General features: G+C 53.8%; 1 protein-coding gene and 1 long non-coding RNA gene across 20 annotated transcripts in view; one reads left to right on the forward strand and one right to left on the reverse strand.

Annotated features, from left to right (window-relative positions):
- The first annotated feature begins 6,301 nt into the window (after window positions 1-6,301).
- Window positions 6,302-13,559, forward strand: LOC102899045. Its single transcript, XR_002148990.3, has 3 exons — window positions 6,302-6,694; window positions 9,871-10,081; window positions 13,280-13,559. It is a non-coding gene; the product is annotated as an uncharacterized LOC102899045 (long non-coding RNA).
- A 660-nt stretch (window positions 13,560-14,219) lies between these two features.
- Window positions 14,220-19,019, reverse strand: part of KSR1 (kinase suppressor of ras 1) — a 164,091-nt gene continuing 159,291 nt past the window's right edge. For 17 of the 19 annotated variants that reach the window (XM_045045083.1, XM_045045080.1, XM_045045081.1 and 14 more), the window contains one exon: window positions 14,220-17,233. In XM_045045083.1, the coding sequence (XP_044901018.1) occupies window positions 17,228-17,233 (6 nt within the window). In that variant the 3' untranslated portion in view covers window positions 14,220-17,227. Of the gene's footprint in view, window positions 18,524-19,019 lie in introns of all 19 variants that reach the window. The other 2 variants (XR_006589839.1, XM_045045085.1) reach the window with 2 other exon arrangements.

A 19,019-nucleotide genomic window follows, 5' to 3' on the forward strand; every position in this document is an offset into this window, starting at 1 on the left:
GCCGGGCATCGCCCGTGCACGGGGCGGTGGGGGAAGGCCTGCTTCTACCCACTTGCACACAGAGAAACTGACGCTCAGAGTCTAAGGGACACGCCCACAATCACACAGCTCACCAGCGGCCACCCGAGCTATAGGACACCTGGGTTCTCAAAAAAGTATTTCTCCCTCTCAAAATTCTATTCCTGGAACGCCTGGGTGCTCGACTGGTTAAGTGCTGGACTCTTGGCCTCAGCTCGGGTCATGATCTCTCAGTCGTGAGATCGAGCCCGTGTTGGCTCTGTGATGAGCGTCGAGTCTGCTTGGGATTCTCTCTCTCTCTCCCTCTCTCTCTCTGCCCCTCCCCCACTTGTACTCTCTCTCTCTCTCTCTCTCTCTCTCTCAAAATAAAATAAACATATAAATACAAATTCCACTCCTCATATTAAAACACAATCACGTAGAAAGAAATGTTTTTCTGAGCCTGAGTGGCTCAGTCGGTTATGCATCCGACTTAGGCTCAGGTCATGATCTTACGGTTTGGGAGTTCGAGCCCCGCACCGGGCTCTGTGCTGACCCCTCGGAGTCTGGAGCCTGCTTTGGACCTTGTGTCTCCTTCTCTCTCTGCCCCAACCCCCCAGTCAAAAACAAATAAAACATTTTTAAAAATTAGAAAGAAATGTTCTTCAAATAGAGGACGTGATAATGGAAATTGTTATCCTAGGCTGTACTGGTGCCCCGGGAGCTTCAGATCCCCTCTCTTTATTTCTTTCGTCTCTTCTCCCCTCCCCTTTTCCCCCTGGGCTTTATAACGGAAAGAGGACAAGTCTTGGACATAATAGAACATTCCAAGTGACAAGACGGTTGGAGACATATGAAATAAACTGCATTCGAGTGGCTTTAGTACCTAGTGAAGGGAAATGACTGACTGAAGCAGAGACCAGCAGGATAGGCTGTCAGAGGATGGGGTGGGGGGAGGTGACAGTAAACTTACCTGGAGCCATGTGGGTCCCTGCACTGTGCTAGGGAGAGGGGCCACGGTCAAGCCTGGAAGAGTGGTTAAGGGTCATCCGGGCACCGGCTGGGTAGAGGTTGCCCTGGGGCCGTGCGCAGCTCTGGGCCTCTCTTCCTCTTGCACCTCGCCTAGATGCTCCAGAATTTGCAAAGACTGACTTCTCTGAGATGCTCCCAGAGACTGAGCCCACATGTCCCCCCTGCCCACCCTCCGTCCCCATTATATTCCTGGATCAATCAGAATATGACCAAATATAAGGGGCAGACAACAGTTGGAGCAGGAAGGAGGGGCAGGAAAGGAAGGGAAGGTCTCTGGGATCCTTTCGGGGACACCAGGGACACCAGGAGAATTTCATCATTGATTGGCTATGGAACTGGATGTTAGATTGGAATATTCACTGCAGATTGGAGTATGAAAGAATACAACTTTGGAAAACTCCTTGATGGACTGTAATAAAGTCAAATATCTGCCTCTCCTGTGTCCCGGTCAGTCTACTCCTAGATATGTACCTGAAAGAAATGAAAGCACATGCATGCGTTCATGACGGCTTTGCTCCTCCCAGCCCCAAACTGGAAACCACACAATGGTTCACCAACAGCAAAAAGGAAAAATGCATTCATACAATGGACTAGCCTACTGCCAAAAAAAAAAAAAAAAAAAAAGGAACGACGGCAGCGAACCTCGTGGTTGAGTGCAAGAAATCAGATGTGCTGTGGGGCGCCTGGGTGGCTCGGTTGGTTGAGGGTCCGACTTGGGCTCAGGTCACGATCTCGCGGTCCGTTACTTCGAGCCCCGCGTTGGGCTCTGTGCTGACAGCTCGGAGCCTGGAGCCTGTTTCGGATTCTGTGTCTCCCTCATCTCTCTGTCCCTCCCCCACTTGCTCTCTGTCTCTCTCTCAAAACCAAATAAACATTAAAAAAAAAATTAAGACTGTGCCAGGTCCCAGTCGACCTTGGCAGCTCCACGTCGCCGCGCGGTGCCTGCCACCCATTCCCAGGTGGCGAGAGGCAGCCCTTGGGAACGTTCCTTCGGAGCTCTGTTGTTCAAGGTCCTGGATGCTTGTCTGAGGCTCTCCGTTCCCTGCGTTGTAGACCAAAGGATCTGTTCAAAATAGGCGTCCGCCGTCTCCCACCCATGAGGATGGCCACTGTCAAAGAACCAGGAGATGACAGGTGCTGAGGCAGATGAGGAGGAAGGAGCCTGGGGCCCGGCTGGCAAGCATGTGAAATGGTGAGGCCGCTAAGGAAAAGTGCCTGACCTTAAGCGTCTGACTGCCGAGGTGTCCATTTCAAAGACGTCCGCCTCGAGTAAAGGCATCGACAGCTATGGGACAGCTTCTAGCTTCTAGCACCCGGGTGGCCCGCATTCATGAAGTTCCCCTTTTAGAAAGCCTTGGGGAAACCTCGACAAGCCCTGAGCAAGCCTGCTTTTCCATACTGCACCCCCATTCCCTTCCAACAACCCCCCATTAGATCCCAATAAAGGCAGGACTCCACATCTGTGCTCATGCTCGCTCGCTTTCTCTCCCTACAGCCTCCCCGAGTGGCCCTCGTGTGCCGTGGACCCTCCAGGACTTGTGAGTCAGAGACCTTGGGTTTTCTAAGTTCCCTGAGGGTTGGTGCTGAGGTGCATCTTGCAGTCATTTAAGAAGCAGAAAGGCTGGTTCAGCCACCACAACCACTCTAATGGGGAAACATCTGGGGGATGCTCACCCAAGCGGTATGGGGTCAGGTGAGCGGCCAGCCATTTCTAGCCCACAGCATCATTCTATCAATAGGTTGAGACCCACGTGACACAACAGTTTGGTGGTTCCTTAAAAGCTAACCACAGGGGCGTCTGGGTGGCTCAGTCGGTTAAGAGTCTGACTTCGGCTCAGGTCACGATCTCGTGGTTTGTGGGGTTCAAGCTCCGTGTTGGGCTCTGTGCTGACAGCTCGGAGCCTGAAGCCTGCTTCGGATTCTGTGTCTCCCCCTCTCTCTGTCTCTCAAAAATAAACAAACAAACAAACAAACAAAAAAACGAACCATAGAATTACCCCATGACCCAACATTAGCTTATTAGCAGCATTATTTATCACAGCCAAGAAATGGGAGCAACCCAAGTGTCTATCGGTGGATAAAGGGATTAAAAATGTGTGTAAATAGGGATACCTGGGTGGCTCAGTAGGTTAAGCCATCTGACTAGCTCAAGTCATGATCTCATGCTTTGTGGGTTCCAGCCCCGCGTCGGGCTCTGTGCCGACAGCTCAGAGTCTGGAGCCTGCTTCCGATTCTGTGTCTCCCTCTCTCTGCCCCTCCCCCACTCAGGCTCCATGTCTCTCCCTCTCTCTCTCTCTCAAAAATAAATAAACATTAAAAAAAAAAAAAAAAAAGCAAGACCTACCTAGGGTCACCTGGGTGGTTCAGCCAGTTAAATGTTTGACCCTTGATTTCGGCTCAGGTCGTGATCACACGGCACAGGGATAGAGCCCCGCACTGGGCTCTGTGCTGACAGCCCCTCCCCCACTCATGCATGGGCTTGTGCACACTTTCTCTCAAAACAAATAAATTTTTTAAAAAAGCAAGACCTGGAGTAGTGTATTTTTTTTAAATTCCAGTATAATTAACATACAGTGTTCTATTAGTTTCAGGCGTACAATAGTGATTCAACAACCCTATACATTTCTGGGTGCTCATTACGGTAAATGCACTCTTAAGAAAAAATTTTTAAGTGTATTTATTTTGAGAAAGACAAAGAGAGTGAGCAGGGGAGGGGCCGAGAGGGGGACAGAGGATCCGAAGAGGGCTCTGCGCTGACAGCTGACAGTGGAGAGCCCGACACGGGGCTCGAACTCCCGAGCTGTGGGATCATGACCCGAGCCGAAGACAGATGCTCAACCGACTGAGCCACCCGGACACCCCACAGTAAATGTACTCTTAATTCCCTTCATGGAGTGGAATATTTTTATTGGGACCTCTTAGTTAAGCTGGGACTATGTTTCCCTGAATTCCCCCAAGCCCCCCCCCTTTTTTTTTTTTTTTTTGCAAGTTCTGGATGTGAAGGGGCCACAAAAGGAGTTTTCCACGCAGTTTGGAAGGAGGAACTGAAATCTCACCCATACCCTTTCCACGCCCGGCAGGCTCACGCGTGTTGTTACTCACCTGCTCGCTGTCCTGCTGGTGTGGGGCTGGCGGCTGGGCCTGCGTTCGGCACCGCTGTATCTCCTCCTTCAGCTGCTCCTAATTCTGTCCCCGGGGCACGTTTAGATGCGTGACTGGAGGGCTCATGCGTCTCTTGCCGGACGCGCTCAACACCAACGATAGAGGCGTGGACGCAGTGACAGAATGGTGCGGGCTGTATCCTCGCGGGTTCCCCCCATTCTCTCGCGTGACAGTTCGCTCTGGCTCCACACGCACCCCTTCACGTCCCCGTCCCCATCCTGACTGCCCGCCTTGGTGACTTCAGACTGTGCCAGCAGACAGAGAAGACCACTTTGCAAGCTCCCCCAATTACAGGTTCCTAGTAAAACACATCCTAGTCAAATTCCTGCAAGCCACATTGGAAATCGTTCTGGCAGTGTCTCGAAATTCCACTCCCCGGGATTTACTCACAGTAAATAAAATCATCTGTCCGCACCGAGACCTGTGTACGGATCTTATAGCCCAAGCAGCCCTCAAAAGGCAAACAGATGAACACGTTGTCGTCACGCAACAGAATACAGTAATAAAATGGAACTACTGATAAACACGTTTTAGGTAAGTCTCCAATATGTCATGCCGAGGAAAAGAAGCCAGACACAAAACGTACACACCGAATGCTTCCGTTTCTAGGAAGTTCTGGACGAGACCCAACTAACCTACGAGGAAAGAGATCAAACAGTGGCTGCCACTGGGGAAGGGGCAGGAGGGATCTTTCTGGGGTGATAGAAATGCTCTCTGTCTCAAGAGGATACGGACTCCTTGGGTGTGTGTGCCTGTCAAAACTCACCAAGCTACACACTTCACCTTCTACACTCTCCGCTTATGTGCAAAGTATACCTCGATTTCTAAAACACAGCTTGAGAGAGGCCCGGGGAACTCAACTCCCTGTGGAGTTCAAAATTTTAAAAAAAATTTTAAAAAGCAAACAACAGGTTTGTTGTCTGCCAGCCAGAAAGATATATATCACACTATACGTTCTCTGGCTTGGATCTAAATAAATAAAACAAGTAATTTTTTTTATTTTTTTTTTAATTTTTTTTTTCAACGTTTATTTATTTTTGGGACAGAGAGAGACAGAGCATGAACGGGGGAGGGGCAGAGAGAGAGGGAGACACAGAATCGGAAACAGGCTCCAGGCTCCGAGCCATCAGCCCAGAGCCTGACGCGGGGCTCGAACTCCCGGACCGCGAGATCGTGACCTGGCTGAAGTCGGACGCTTAACCGACTGCGCCACCCAGGCGCCCCTAAAACAAGTAATTTTTTTTTAAAGGAAAGATATCATATACAGTATGCCCCCCTTTTCGCCATGGGATATGTCCCAGGACCCCAAAGATATGGTTGAGGTCTTAGGTCTATCAACGCCTGTATAGATAGTACTTTTTTTCCTGTACATATGTACGCATAAAGCTGAATCGATACATTCGGCACAGTGAAAGATTACAGTAATAATAAAATAGAATTGCAACAATATACTATAATAAAAGGTGAATGTGGGTCCTCTCTCTCTGAAAATATTTTCCTGTACTCGCCCTTCTCCTTGTGACTCCAGAGGATGAAATGCCTGCGAGGGAGCTGAAGGGAGGCGAGGGACATGGCCTTTGGCTATGCCTGACCTCCTGACAACATGCCAGAAACCAGGATCCTACGCTTCTGGCCCACAGTTGCCCGCGGGTAACCGAAACTGCGGATAAGGGGGCGTTACTGCATCCCCAGAAGAGACCATGCAATACGAAGTCCCCCTCCGATGATCTTACAGCCTGGTTGAGATCACCTCCAGGGCTGGCTGCCTCTCCCACTGCCTGGGCATTTCATGCTGTGTGGACCACACCCTCCATCCACAGGTCCCCCCACTGCCTTGGGGAAGTCCTTCCCTCCTCCAGCTCCCCTTTTTCCCTTAGTCTCTTCTCGGTGAAGGATCGGAAGCGCCAATGGGCTCTCGGTGCCGGGGTTACTACAGGGCAAATGAAAGGGCGCCAGCCTTCCTTGGAGCGTCTGTAGGGCACCCAGCGTGAGTTCCACCTTCACCCCAGGCCTGACCTTCCTCCACAGGGGCTGCTGACCGAGTCACTCCTTCCCAGGGCAGGAATCAAAGTTGAACACTTATTTAGAAGGAATGGTGGGGAGGCGAGTGTGTAGGCTTAGCTTGGAAGGGGAAGGAGAGAGGACCCCTTCATGAGGCAGGGGAGGGATGATGTCAGGACAGGGTTGCAGGCTTCCCCCCCACCCCACTGCCGGCTTGGCCTCCTTCACCTCTGCCCCAGCTGAACTCTCACTGGCAGCCAAGGTCTTTGTCTTGATAAGAAGGAATCGAAACTATTGCACTTCCACTTACTGGAATTCACAGCTTTCTAAAAAACACAGGAGGGTATGGCCACTCCAGAACAATGACTCTCCTGGGAGCCCTAAAGTAAATACAGCCAGCAAGGAAGTTGGGGGGGGGGGGCAGGAAACATCTAGCATAGTGATACTCAGACTTTGGTGAGCCTGGAATCTCTCCCAGGGCCTGGGCTTGGGAAGTTTAGAGGTAAGTCTGGAAATCTGCATTTTCAACAGGCACCTCATGCAGATCTTGTGGGACCCGAATTACAAATCCGGGGGGCATCTTTAAGAAAAATAGATACCTACGGGGCGCCTGGGTGGCTCGGTCAGTTAAGTGGCAGCACAATCTTGCTGTCCGGTCTGTGAGTTCAAGCAGCCCCCCATCGGACTCTGTGCTGACAGCTCAGAGCCTGGAGCCTGCTTCCATTCTGTCCCCCTCTCTCTCTGCTCCTCCCCCACCCATGCTCTGCCTCTTTCTCTGAAAAATGAATAAACCTAGGAGAAGGGGAAGGAGGGGAAGGAGGGGAAGGAGGGGAAGGAGGGGAAGGAGGGGAAGGAGGGGAAGGAGGGGAAGGAGGGAAGGAGGGGAAGGAGGAGGGGAGGGAGGGGAAGGAGGAGGGGAGGGAGGGGAAGGAGGAGGGGAGGGAGGGGAGGGAGGGGATGGAGGGGAAGGAGGGGAGGGAGGGGAGGGAGGGGAGGGAGGGGAAGGAGGAGGGGAGGGAGGGGAGGGAGTGGAGGGAGGGGAGGGAGTGGAGGGAGGGGAGGGAGGGGAGGGAGGGGAGGGAGGGGAGGGAGGGGAGGGAGGGGAAGAAGGGAAGGAGGGGAAGGAGGGGAAGGAGGGGAAGGAGGAGGGGAGGGAGGGGAGGGAGGGGAGGGAGGGGAGGGAGGGGAGGGAGGGGAGGGAGGGGAAGAAGGGAAGGAGGGGAAGGAGGGGAAGGAGGGGAAGGAGGGGAAGGAGGAGGGGAGGGAGGGGAGGGAGGGGGAACGGGAAGGAAAGGAAAACCTACTTAACCAAAACAGATGACCAAACACACACATGGCTAGGGCCCTGCCCCCAGTCCACGCAAGTGAGGGGCCCTGCTGGTGAGTCTACCTCTGGGCCCAGAGAGGAAAGTGAAACCCCCTTGAAGAAGTGCAGATGAGCACTTCATTTACGAGCACTTACTGAGCACTTGCTGCATGCCCAGCCCTGAACTTGGCTCTGGGGACCACAGACCGAGAGGACCTCGTCCTTTCCTTCCGGTGCTTCATAGATCATTAGGGTTGGTGGGGGTACCAGTTATTAAGCGCACTACTGTGCTGTGGAAGAAGCGTGTACGGCTTTCAGTGGGGGCACAGCAGCTGAGTGAGGCCAGGCAGGTCACTTGAGCTCTGTGAGCCTCAGTTTCCTCACCTGTAAGGTGGGGCGAGTCACGGGCCTTCTTTCATTAGGTCATCGGGAGGGCTGAACGAGCTAATGCTTGGGAGGCACTTAGGCCGGCGCCTGGCACAGAGCGAGCGCTCCCTACGTCGTATCTATTTGTTCACATATCTTACTTGTGGGTGGTGAGGCCAGAGAGGAAGTGGCCGCGGGGCTGAGCTTGCAGAGTGCTGACATCCTTTCCACGGGCGGCAGGGCTGAGGAGTGGAACCAAGCACACTCAGAGTCCCTGCTCACACTTCCTCGGTGGGGAACCCAGGTGAGCCTCCAGACTGGCGTCCTATCAGTTCATTATCAGACACACGGCCGCCTCGGCCTTTAGCCCTTGCGTGATTAGCCTGGGACTAGTCTTAGCTCCCGATTTCCTTTAAATAAACTTAGGCTTTTCTTCTCTCTCCTTTTTAAAGTTTACTTATTTATTTCGAGAGAGAGAGAGAACAAGAGTGTGAGTGGGGGAGAGAGAGAATCCCAAGCCAGCTCCACCATGACGTGGGGCTTGAACTCATGAACGGTGAGATCGTGACCCGAGCCGAAATCAAGAGTCGAATGCTCAACCGACTGAGCCACCCGGGCACCCCTGGATGCTTTTATTTTAAAAGCAAATTTCAGGGGCGCCTGGGTGGCTCAGTCGGTTGAACGGCCGACTTCGGCTCAGGTCACGATCTCGTGGTCCGTGAGAGTTCGAGCCCCGCGTCGGGCTCTGTGCTGACAGCTCAGAGCCTGGAGCCTGTTTCGGATTCTGTGTCTCCCTCTCTCTGACCCTCCCCCGTTCATGCTCTGTCTCTGTCTCAAAGAAAAATAAACATTAATAAAAAAAAATTAAAAAAAAATAAATAAAAGCAAATTTCACGTCATCACCATAAATGGCAACCACCGCCACTTCCATAAATAAAAACTCTCGGTGGGCAAAGCGGGTGAAGGTGGTCATGCAAATTTTGGGGGGACACAAACATTTGAATCATTGCAATGAATACCCCAAACAGCATAAAATCCAGAAAAATAATATTTTTATTACTTTCCTGGCACTATAACCCCTTCTACTTTTTTGGCCACATATTCTTTGCTTCTTTGTGTGAAGATTTGACATATTTTCCATAAAGGAAGTAGAAAGATCATTCCGTCTTTCCAACGGCCTGTTTTTTTCTCCACTGCCTGTGTACTCTGGGTACCAGGTAACATGGGACACGTTCCTTTGGCCCTCTGGCCCCGCATCTTTGTACCTGGACCCAGGGGAGTTGGCACAACAGACAGGAGGAGGGTTCCAGAAGCCATTCCTAAACTGGGACAGTCGGGAATAACTGAATCATTAACGGAGGTGGCTGTGACCCACATAAATATATCCCACTGAACCTAGAGTGAACATATGCCCAACTCAACGACTCTCTCTTAGCCCGACCCCCGAATTGGCTTCTCCAATACCACCCGACTCAAGAGGCAGTATGATAGAGGGGACGCCGGAGGGGAAGGAGACAGTAGTGTTAATCAGTTTGCTTCATACATCTTAGCTCTCACGGGGCGACTGGACGGCTCAGGAGCTTAAGTGACCTACTCTGGATTTCGGCGCAGGTCATGATCTCGCAGTTCGTGGGATCAAGTCTCACGCTTTGCTGTCAGCACAGAGCCTGCTTGGGACTCTCTCTCTCTCTCTCTCTCTCTGCCCCTCCCCTGCTCATGCTCTCTCACGCTCAAGAAGTCAACGTTTTTTTAAAAAATACATCTTAGGTCTCTCAAATGTTGCACACACCTCTAGTCATGGAAACCCATTGCCTAGGCAGAGAAGAGCCTTCAAGTTCAAGCTTTTCGGGGACCCCACCTCCGGATTTGGTTCCTAAACCGGCTGGGAAGACAGATGACGGCTGGGGTGCCAGCCGGTGACGCTTGCCAAAGGAAGATGAAGCCTGGTTATACCCTTCCTCTGGAAGGCTTCCCTCTGCCTCCTTCCTTCTCTCCTCTCCTTTCAGGAGCAGAGTCCCTCTTCCTCGACCGTGAACGCTCCCCAGGAAAGGAGCCAGTGTTTACCGACGCCAAATTGCCATCTGCCTGGCACGGGGCCAGGGATTTTTACGTCTGTCATCTCTGGCCAAGCTCCCGGCAGCCCTTGCTGTGCTGAATAATCGATGAAGAATCAGAGAAGCGCCCAGCACCGCACATGACACGAACAGCCAAAGACAGGTCAGCCGGGCTCCTTGGTCTACGAACTACGCCCCCCCCCCCCACTCCGCCCCCAGCGGCCCCTCCCTCCACTCTGGTGTCTGTTGAAGGGATGAGCTGGGTAGCTGGCCACCAGCTCCGGGCCTGCTGAGCAGATGCCGCCGGGTTCATCTAGCCCGTGTTCTGCTTACCTACGGCTGCATAAAATTACCCAAAAACTTAGTATCTTAGAAGAATGACAGCATTGCTCTGGCTCACAAAGCTGAACTCGAGCAGGGCCAGGTGGGGGCAGCTCATCTCTGCCCCAGAGCGGGGAGCAGAGGGTGGAAGCTGTGTCCTTTTATAACCTAGCCTCAGGGGTCAGGCTGCACCATTTCTACCACATTCTGTTGTTGAGGCAGGTTCAAGGAGAGGGACGAGAACCTCACCTCCTGATGGGGAGCAGCGATTCTGGAAGAGCTTGGGGACCAGAAACGCTTGGAAGATACAATGACTGCCACAGTCAAGAAACAAGTGCTGGGTCCCTCCTGGGACCTGGGATGCAGGGAGCACTTGATGGGCACAGAGGAGGGAGTACTCAGAGATTTTTTTTAAATTTATTGAGAGAGAGAGAGAGAGAGAGAGAGAGAGAGAACACGCCTGTGCACATAAAGGGGCAAAGGGAGAGGGAGAAAGAGAATCCCAAGTCGGCTCTGTGCCGTCAGCGCCGAGCCCAACGCCGGGGCTCGTCAACCATGAGATCATGACCTGAGCCGAAACCAAGAGTCAGATGCTTAACCCACTGAGACACCCAGGCACCCCAAGATTCTTTTTCAGTTAACACTTGTGATAGCGTTGATTACATGCTAAGCAACCATTCTGGGTGCCTTACGTTTACTTCTCCATCAGCTTTACAAAGTAGGTGCAATTGACTATGTCTAGTCTATGTGGGAAGAAACGAAGGCACAGAGAGGTGAAGCAACTTGCTCAAGGTCACACAGCCAGAAAGTATCACAGAGGGGATTCAGCCCAGGCAGTGCCGCACCGAAGCCTGTGCCGCTAACCACTGCACCACCCGCCTGACTTCTCACATGCCTCTTCCTAGGGCTTCCGTTCATGGGACCCAACCCCTGCTGCAGGGAACATCGGCCCATGTGACTGCGTTTTGTGCCCCCAGGGGCAAGGAGAGCTCTGCCACAACCTGTCTCCTGGTTTCATTTCTGATCAGTATTTTTCTGTGCCTGGGGAGTCAGAAGCCCAGAGCCTCGGGTGCTGCTATGGGTCTTGTCAACACCTTCTCACCCAGGGCTCATTCCAGAGGGGTGGCAGGGACCTGGGGCTGGAGGCTGCTCTGCTGAACAGAGAGGAACAATGAATCTGTTCTCTTTTGTAGCCGGGGACCTCTGGGGAAGAATGCAATGTGGAATGAAATGGTACTTTCCATGGAGTGGAACATCATTTTATAGGGGACCCCAGGTGTCGAAGCAAGAGCCAGAGACTTTAAGAATCAGCCAGATGTGGGGGCGCCTGGGTGGCTCAGTTGGTTAAGCATCTGACTTCGGCTCAGGTCAAGGTCTCACGGTTTGTGAGTTCGAGCCCCCATGAGGCTCTGCGCTGACAGCTCAGAGCCTGGAGCCTGCTTCAGATTCTGTGTCTCCCTCTCTCTCTGCCCCTCCCCTGCTAGCACTCTCTCTCTCTCTCAAAGATAGATAACAAACATTTAAAAAAAAAAAGTGTTTATCTTCAAATACCAGCTAAATATATCAATTACTATTCAGAAGCAGAGCTTTCAAACACTCCCCAGAATATTTTTTTTTAAGTATTTCACAAAGGAAATAAAATGTATGAAGTGGTCTCTGAACTAGAAACGGAGGGCTACTGGAAAATACACATTCCAGAAGATTACCTGACTCTTCAGGCAAGCCAACTTTACCTTTCTGGTTTTTTCTTAGTCTTAATGGAAATAAATATACATTCCATATTAAAAAAAAAAAAGTATTTCATGGACGCGTGGGTGGCTCAGTTGGTTAAGTGTCTGACTCCAGCTCAGGTCATGATCTTGTGGTTCATGGGTTCGATCCCCATGTCGGGCTCTGTGCTGACAGCTCGGAGCCTGGAGCCTGCTTCGGATTCTGTGTCTCCCTCTCTCTCTGCCCCTCCCCTGCTCACGTGCTGTTTCTTTCTCTCAAAAAGAAATAAACATTAAAAAAAAATTTCAGTGAAGTAACTGTTATTTGAACATTGTTTTACTCATCACAAAACGCTGATTTACATGAAAACACGTAAAGTCTTCATGATCCTGTGGTATGAACCTGTAGGCTTATATCAAATAAAGGTATATTGACTGAAGACTTGGCAAAGTTAATAACATCAATTCAAGTTAATAAAAATCTCCCAATGTGACTTGGAGGAAAAAAAGGACAAATGTGGCTTATGGAGAAAGATTTAAAAAACCCAGCAGCTAAGGAAAACACGCCGGATAGGGCAGTTAGAAACAAGCCCCCCAACCAAGTCTCCGGAACTGGGGACCCTCAGCTTTACCACTGGATCTTCCAGAACAAGGTCACATTTTTAATTTTCCTTGTTCCCACCCTTACCCATTCATTTCTACAGCAAATTCTTCTTGAAGGCATGCTGCCAGGCAAGGTCTCGCTGCCCATGCGGTGCTCACCTGGATGCCCCCAAGCATGACCCTCTCCCCCCTCCTCATCTATAAGCTCACCTTCTCAGCGAACAACCCCATCAGTAGGAGGGCAGACGTTTGGGGAGTCACCCTGGACGCTCACCTCTCCGCCACATCCAATCAAAGCTCAGGTCGTGATCCCCTGGCCTCTAGTTTTAGGCCCACTCCAGTCCGTGCTATGTATCTAAGACGTAAATCTAATTATAGCCCTCCCTTGCTCAAGAATCTTCAATGGCTCCCCAGGGCTGCCATGTTAAAGTCTAAACTCCTTGGCTTGGCACCTACAGGATCCCTCCAGCTCCAAACTACTCCCCTGGTTCCACTTTACAACAGCTGGAACACTCGTGATTTCCCAAGCACACCCTGTGTTCCCAGACCTCTGAGCCTTTGCAGATGCTGTTCCTACAGGGCAGAATGACCTGTTCTCGTTTATGTGCACCAGACACATTACTCACCCTACAAGTCGGCTCCAAGGCCACTTCCTCCATGAAGCCTGCCGGGCAGACTGAGGGACCTCTTAACGCAAGGGCACTACCCCCTCTTTATCTGTGTTCCAGCACTCGGCGCCATCTTCCGGGCACAGGTGCTCAGCAAATGTCTGACTTGGGACGTTCCTCGGCTTTTGCGGAGAGGAAACTCTGGAGTCAAAGCCGTTGGCTGAGTCCTGGACGAGCCACCTTCCAGCTGTGTCATCTTGGGTGAGTAGTTTAACCTCTCAGGGCCTCAGTTTCCTCGGCTGAAACACCACAATTCCCGCCTCGTGGTGGTGTTGTCAGGGCTAGATTAAGGGAAGAGGATATATGAAGAGTACCTCCCTGGCTCAGAGGCCTCACGAATACTGGCTCCTCTTAAAAAAAATTTTTAATGTTTATTCACTTTTGAGAGAGAGAGAGAGAGAGAGAGAGAACGAGCAAGGGAGGGGCAGAGAGGGAGTCACAGAATCCAAAGCAGGCTCCAGGCACCGAGCTGTCAGCCCAGAGACTGACGCGGGGCTCGAACTCACAGACCGCGAGACCGTGACCTGAGCTGAAGTCGGACGCTCAACCCACTGAGTCGCCCAGGCGCCTCACGCTGGCTCCTTTTGTCCTCCGCCTGTTCTTACTCCAACCTCCAAAGCACCTCTCTCCATGACCGGCCAAGAGAGGCTCCTAGAAATAAGATTCAGGTAGGAGATCACTCCGCTCCCCACCCTGCATGGCTTCCAGGAGGCACAGGCACCCTCAGCCCAGGAGACACTGAGCGGCTCTGGGTCTGCTCACGAGCTGTGACTATTGCCGGCTGGATGACTGTCCTCAGGGCATCGTGGGCTCCGACGCCATTTTGTCTCCACTCCGTCTGTCTTCAAAGTCCATGGGTAACTTCTTTCTCCGGAAGGGGCTCCCAGAGGGGGTCCAACCATCCCGGACCCCCCCCCTCCATTCCTATTCCCCCTCGCCATCCATCTGAGCAGCCCCTCGCACTCATCTGGAGCTGACCCAAGTAGACACGAGCCCCAGACACCTTGGTACAATTTTATTCGCAAACTCCAGACACCCAGGCTTGGCCTGGCACAAAGGATGTGCTCTTGGCAGCGGCAAAAAACTGCTAACAGCACGTTCGTGAATACTAACCGTTTTAATTTAAATTAATAGCATTTCTGGAAGACAAATGCGGTTGATAGAAAATATAAAAACTTTTACTGTACAAATTTTACATCACATTCAAAAAAAAGCAGGCGTGTGCCTGTGGCCACGGAAGACGCTGGCTTTACACACACTGATGAAATCCTGGCTAACACTGCAGCATCGTACGAGCTCCCTAAATGGCTTCACATTTGTGTTTCCACCCCGCCCCCCCCCCCCCCAATCAACACAGAACCACGGCAATACAGGCTTACAGGGCGCAGAGCTGCCCCCTGTGATCACAAGAAGAAAGGCCACGACGGGGCAGGATTCCAGCGCCCTGCGCGGATTTGGTGACGCGAGAGAGGTCAACATCGCTACACTGCCCTCGACTAACGGGGAGCTTGCTAGGATTCGGGATCTCGAGTTGGATGGAGACCCGGGGACTGCGGCTTGGGGGAAAAAAGGCAGCGGGGACATGGGCCCTAGGGTTTGGGAGGGGACGTTGGGGACTGGGGGCCTGCCGTAAAGAAGGACCAAAGCTTGGGCTCCACTCTCAGACCCCGCTGGGGACTCCGCAGCCCCCAGAGCTCTCGCCAAGGAGGCCCTCCCAGCTTCTCCGTCCCCTTCACGGCTGGCCGCGAGGGCTGAATTCACAGTATCTGCCGTCCTTCGTGTGTTTCCATGGCAGACGGGGAGAGCACACAGAAGGGCAAGCACGTGTTCCCAACCTCAATTCACAGTCACTTAAAGAGACGGAAGGAGAAGGGGACCACGTTTTTTTTCTTTTTTTTTTAAATGACAGGCAGCACAGAGGCTAGGCCAAGAGCTGGGGGGCCGTCCAGGGCCCTGAAGACGAAGGGGTTGCCCCCCAGGCCTTCGGCTCTCCTTCAGGGTTCCTGGCAAAGTGTCAATTCCTTAAGGGCAGGGACTGTGACGGCTCCCATCGCGGGTCCCTAAACTTGCATAAGACACCGTAGGTATTCGACGAAAGCCTCTTGAACTGCAACCTGTGGGCGTGACGCCCACGGGGGGAGGCCAAGGGATGACAGGATGAGACCAGCAGTCTCACGGAGGAGGGAAGAGCCACCCGGGGCTGACTCTAGCTGGGTGTCAGCTCCTGTCTTCCCCGGCCAGGAAGGGAAAGGAGCTCGGGCCTGGGGCGCTCATGGGGGGCAGGAGCCTGGGTACCTTGCCCGGCTGCACAGCTGCGCTCTCCAAGCGAGTGTGGGTCGGGCCGGTGGGGGCATCTGACCCAGAGACAGGAAGGTGGCCCTACGGCTTCTAGGCCGCGGCCCACTTCCCAGGACGTTGTGGCCAGGCTCCAGGGAAGGCTCTGAAGATTGGGAGCTTTGCTCGGGGAGTCTAAACGAAAGGGATGGGTGGCCCACACACCTCCCCGTCTTGGCTCAGAGCACGGACACAGGTTCTGGGTCTGAATCCAACCACGTCTCCACCCTCGTCACCCTTGGTCAGTTCTGGCTTGGGGCCTAACGTGGCGTAACGTCCGCTGAAGGCTTCTCTCTCCCGTTTGGAACTTTTCTCTTTAGGTGACGGCTTCTGACGAAGACAGACAGGATGCTCCCACGTCGCCGACTTTCCCCAGTCAAGCCCCTCCTTCTGGCGCAAATGTACGCAAGGGGTCCGGACTCGGTTCACGGAAGGCTCTGAAGACTGGGGGCCGGGTGGGTCCAGACGAAAGGCGTGGGGGGCACGGGCCTCCCGTCCCAGCCGAGAACTCAGACGCGGGCAGTGGAAGAGTCAGGAGTGGCAAGGACTTCGAAAAGGGCTGGGGGAGAAGAGGTGGGCAGTTCCGGAACCCTGGCATGCCTGCTGACGGGCTCCCAAAGAGCCAGGTCACCCTGTGGCTGGGAGGGTGGGCTCGGGGACCCTACTGCCTGCCACTTCTCTCTCCCCCTACCTTCTTTCTTCTCACCAATCAAGCCTTCATGGTGTCCACAGCTGTGGGGCTGGGCCTTCGCTCTTAGCCTCTTCGCTCGCATGTGAGCCAGGGACACGGAGGAGTCCCAGCTCCTTAGCGCCTGCCTTCCCGGAAGCCGCGGGAAGAAAAGCTCTCTACGGGCCGTACAAACCCTGGCTACCAACCACTGGGTCAGCCCAGATGTTATCTGGGTTTCAGCCGTCTCTACTTTTCTGGCAGGTAGGGGCTGGATCCCTGGGGCCGAATGAGAACCCCAGCTCGCTGGGAACCCCCGACCCTCATAATCCAGCTTGGTTCCTAGCCAGGGTTTCCTCTGCCAGAGGAAAAAGGGACAGTGTCCTTCCAGTAGGACGGGGGAGAACCCTACAGAGGGAGACTCCCCACGGATGGGGTTTAGGGCCAAAGCAGAGTCCAGGTCGAACCTTGTGGTCCCCATCCTACCCCGAGAACAGCCACAGTCACTGTGCTCTTCTTCCTTCTCACTGCCGACAGGGGCCTCCGGGGAGGGGGAGGGGGGGTGGGGTCGCTTCCACCAGCCTGGCAGGTGGTGCCAGCCCACTTCTGCAGAGCACTTTTTCTTAGTACCTGTTGTAAAACAGCGAGTTGACTCCACAGAGACGTATATGTAAACGTTTGCTGCCTGTCAGGGCGGGTCTGGTTGTTGGTGATGTCACTTTAAGACAAAGAGCAGGTGCAGCTCCGTTGCCAGCCCGGGTGTTTCCGTGGACGAAAGGTCTGAATCGATGAGTCGCGTTCCTGGTTTGCGGCACTTGGGAGGGTGGACTGATGTCTCGGAGAGGGTTTTCGTTTTTGTCGTTGGCGGTTGTCGGGATGTTTCAGGACCGCGTTTGAGAGGGAAAGAAATCGGCAGAAAAAGTGCACAAGTTGGCTACATCTTTGGATTACTGGGCTCCAGGACGCCCAAGCCAAACCTTTCGAACCGGGGTACAACTTTGCTGCTGTTAATGCTGCAAAGAGGAACAAAAAGAAGGGTTATGGCCACGCTGGTCTCCATTAGAAGTGGGGCGGTGTTAGCTAGGTCAGTCTCAGAAGCTCCGCGGAGGACCCGGCCCCAGCAAGAAGCGAGAGTGACTGCGTGCCAACAGCCTCGGCTGAGCTGCTCCTGGCCACACGTGGCCGGGGTGCTAAGACTTGGCCACACACCCTCCCGGGGTGGGGGTGGGGGTGGGGGTGGGGCAGTGGGTTCGTTAGTCTCCGAGTCCTCAGCACCAGTCACTGCCGTGGCCTTGTCCGAACTACTTTCTCACCTGCAGCCCAGCAGAGCTCTGCTCCGCGCACAAGCGGGAGGAGAGAGAAACCTGTCCCCAAGTACTGAGAGGGACAGCCCACACTCCTTTCGGACAAGGTCCCCAGATCAGAGACCATGTGGGGAGCAAGCTGAAATGCAGATTCTCAGGGCCCACCTCCGGAGACCTGGGCTCAGTTGTGGGAGGGACCCCAGGAATGTGAATTTGGTAAGCGGCACAGCGAGTGCGTGTGGCCTCTCAGCCACACTCTTGATGAACGCTGACCTGGGGTCTGGTACTTTCTGTCCGCACTGGGCGGATGTCAAGGGAGTTAACATCGTGGGGACCGGGGGCAAAAGCTTCGTTCTCATCAGTGAAATCGTCTGGCGACAGCCCTCCCCCACCCCCCGCTTTGTTTTAGGACAACTTTCCTAAGCGCGCCGCTGAGGACAAAGCCCTGGCAGGCTAGCGTCTTTCACGGCAACAGGACTTTTGATGTCCACCACCCCCCGGCCCTCCAGGGGGGCCTGGCCTTGGGCAGCTCTGAAATCCTCCCGCTCCTTGCTGGACAAGATCTCTGCGGCTCAGCAGCCAAGCCAAACCTCTCCGCTGCGCTGTGGGAGCAGTACAGCCGGCGGGAGGCCGAGGTGCTCGGGGGGGGCACGAATCTCGCTGAGGTGTTAGTAGGGAGACAGCACCACCCAAACACAAACAGTGCCGCCCCACAGAAGAAGAGTTAGACAGTGAAGTCCCATCCGGGAGGCAATTCTGTTAGGGGATCCTCGTGGGCAGCGGTTACTCAGGCACACATAGGCCGTGGAGAGGGGTGGGGGTCAGTTTCAAAAACAAAGCGAGAGAAGAAGTCTCGGGAGAGACGCTCGGAGCAGCAGAGATCGCATCCCCTGGGTTAGTGCCCGCATCTCAGTTTGCGCTTGAGCAGAAGTCACGGTGCCACGGGTCGATTAGGAGGAAGAAAGCCCCGAGTGCATGCAAGGCAGCCAGGCCTACAACCTACGGGAAGAAAGAGAAGAGGGGAGAACCGAGTCAGAGGCCGAGCCCACAGAGGGGCAGGGGGAGCGGCAGAGGCCTGGCCAGGGCAGGGGGCAGGGGACCCTCTTTCCCCGCAGAGGGGGAAAAAGGCATCCCCACTCCAGTCCCAGCTGGGCAGCCCAGAGAGCTTGGAAGGGACCTGGCACGAAGCACCTGTCCAGAGCTCCGCCGGGACAGTCACAGAATGTTTAGACAGAGGTTGGCCAATGGGCCCACTGCCCCTCAGCCCCGGACTATCCAAAGTGACTTCCTAAAAGTTCACTGTTTTTGCTTACTGCTTTCCCTTCTTTGAAGCTCTGGCCAGAGGGCACCCTGGACTTGGGCCACCGACCTGAGATCGCTCCCACCCAGGGACGGGCCATCATCTGCCACAGTGGGTAGACGGAGGCCCTGCCACATGCTGTGGGTCTTCTCGGCCCAGCGAGAGACACACAGGCCTGCGGGTCCCTTGCCAGTG

The sequence above is a fragment of the Felis catus genome, chromosome E1 (genome assembly GCF_018350175.1).
Source record: "Felis catus isolate Fca126 chromosome E1, F.catus_Fca126_mat1.0, whole genome shotgun sequence".
In the NCBI taxonomy this organism is placed as follows: domain Eukaryota; kingdom Metazoa; phylum Chordata; class Mammalia; order Carnivora; family Felidae; genus Felis; species Felis catus.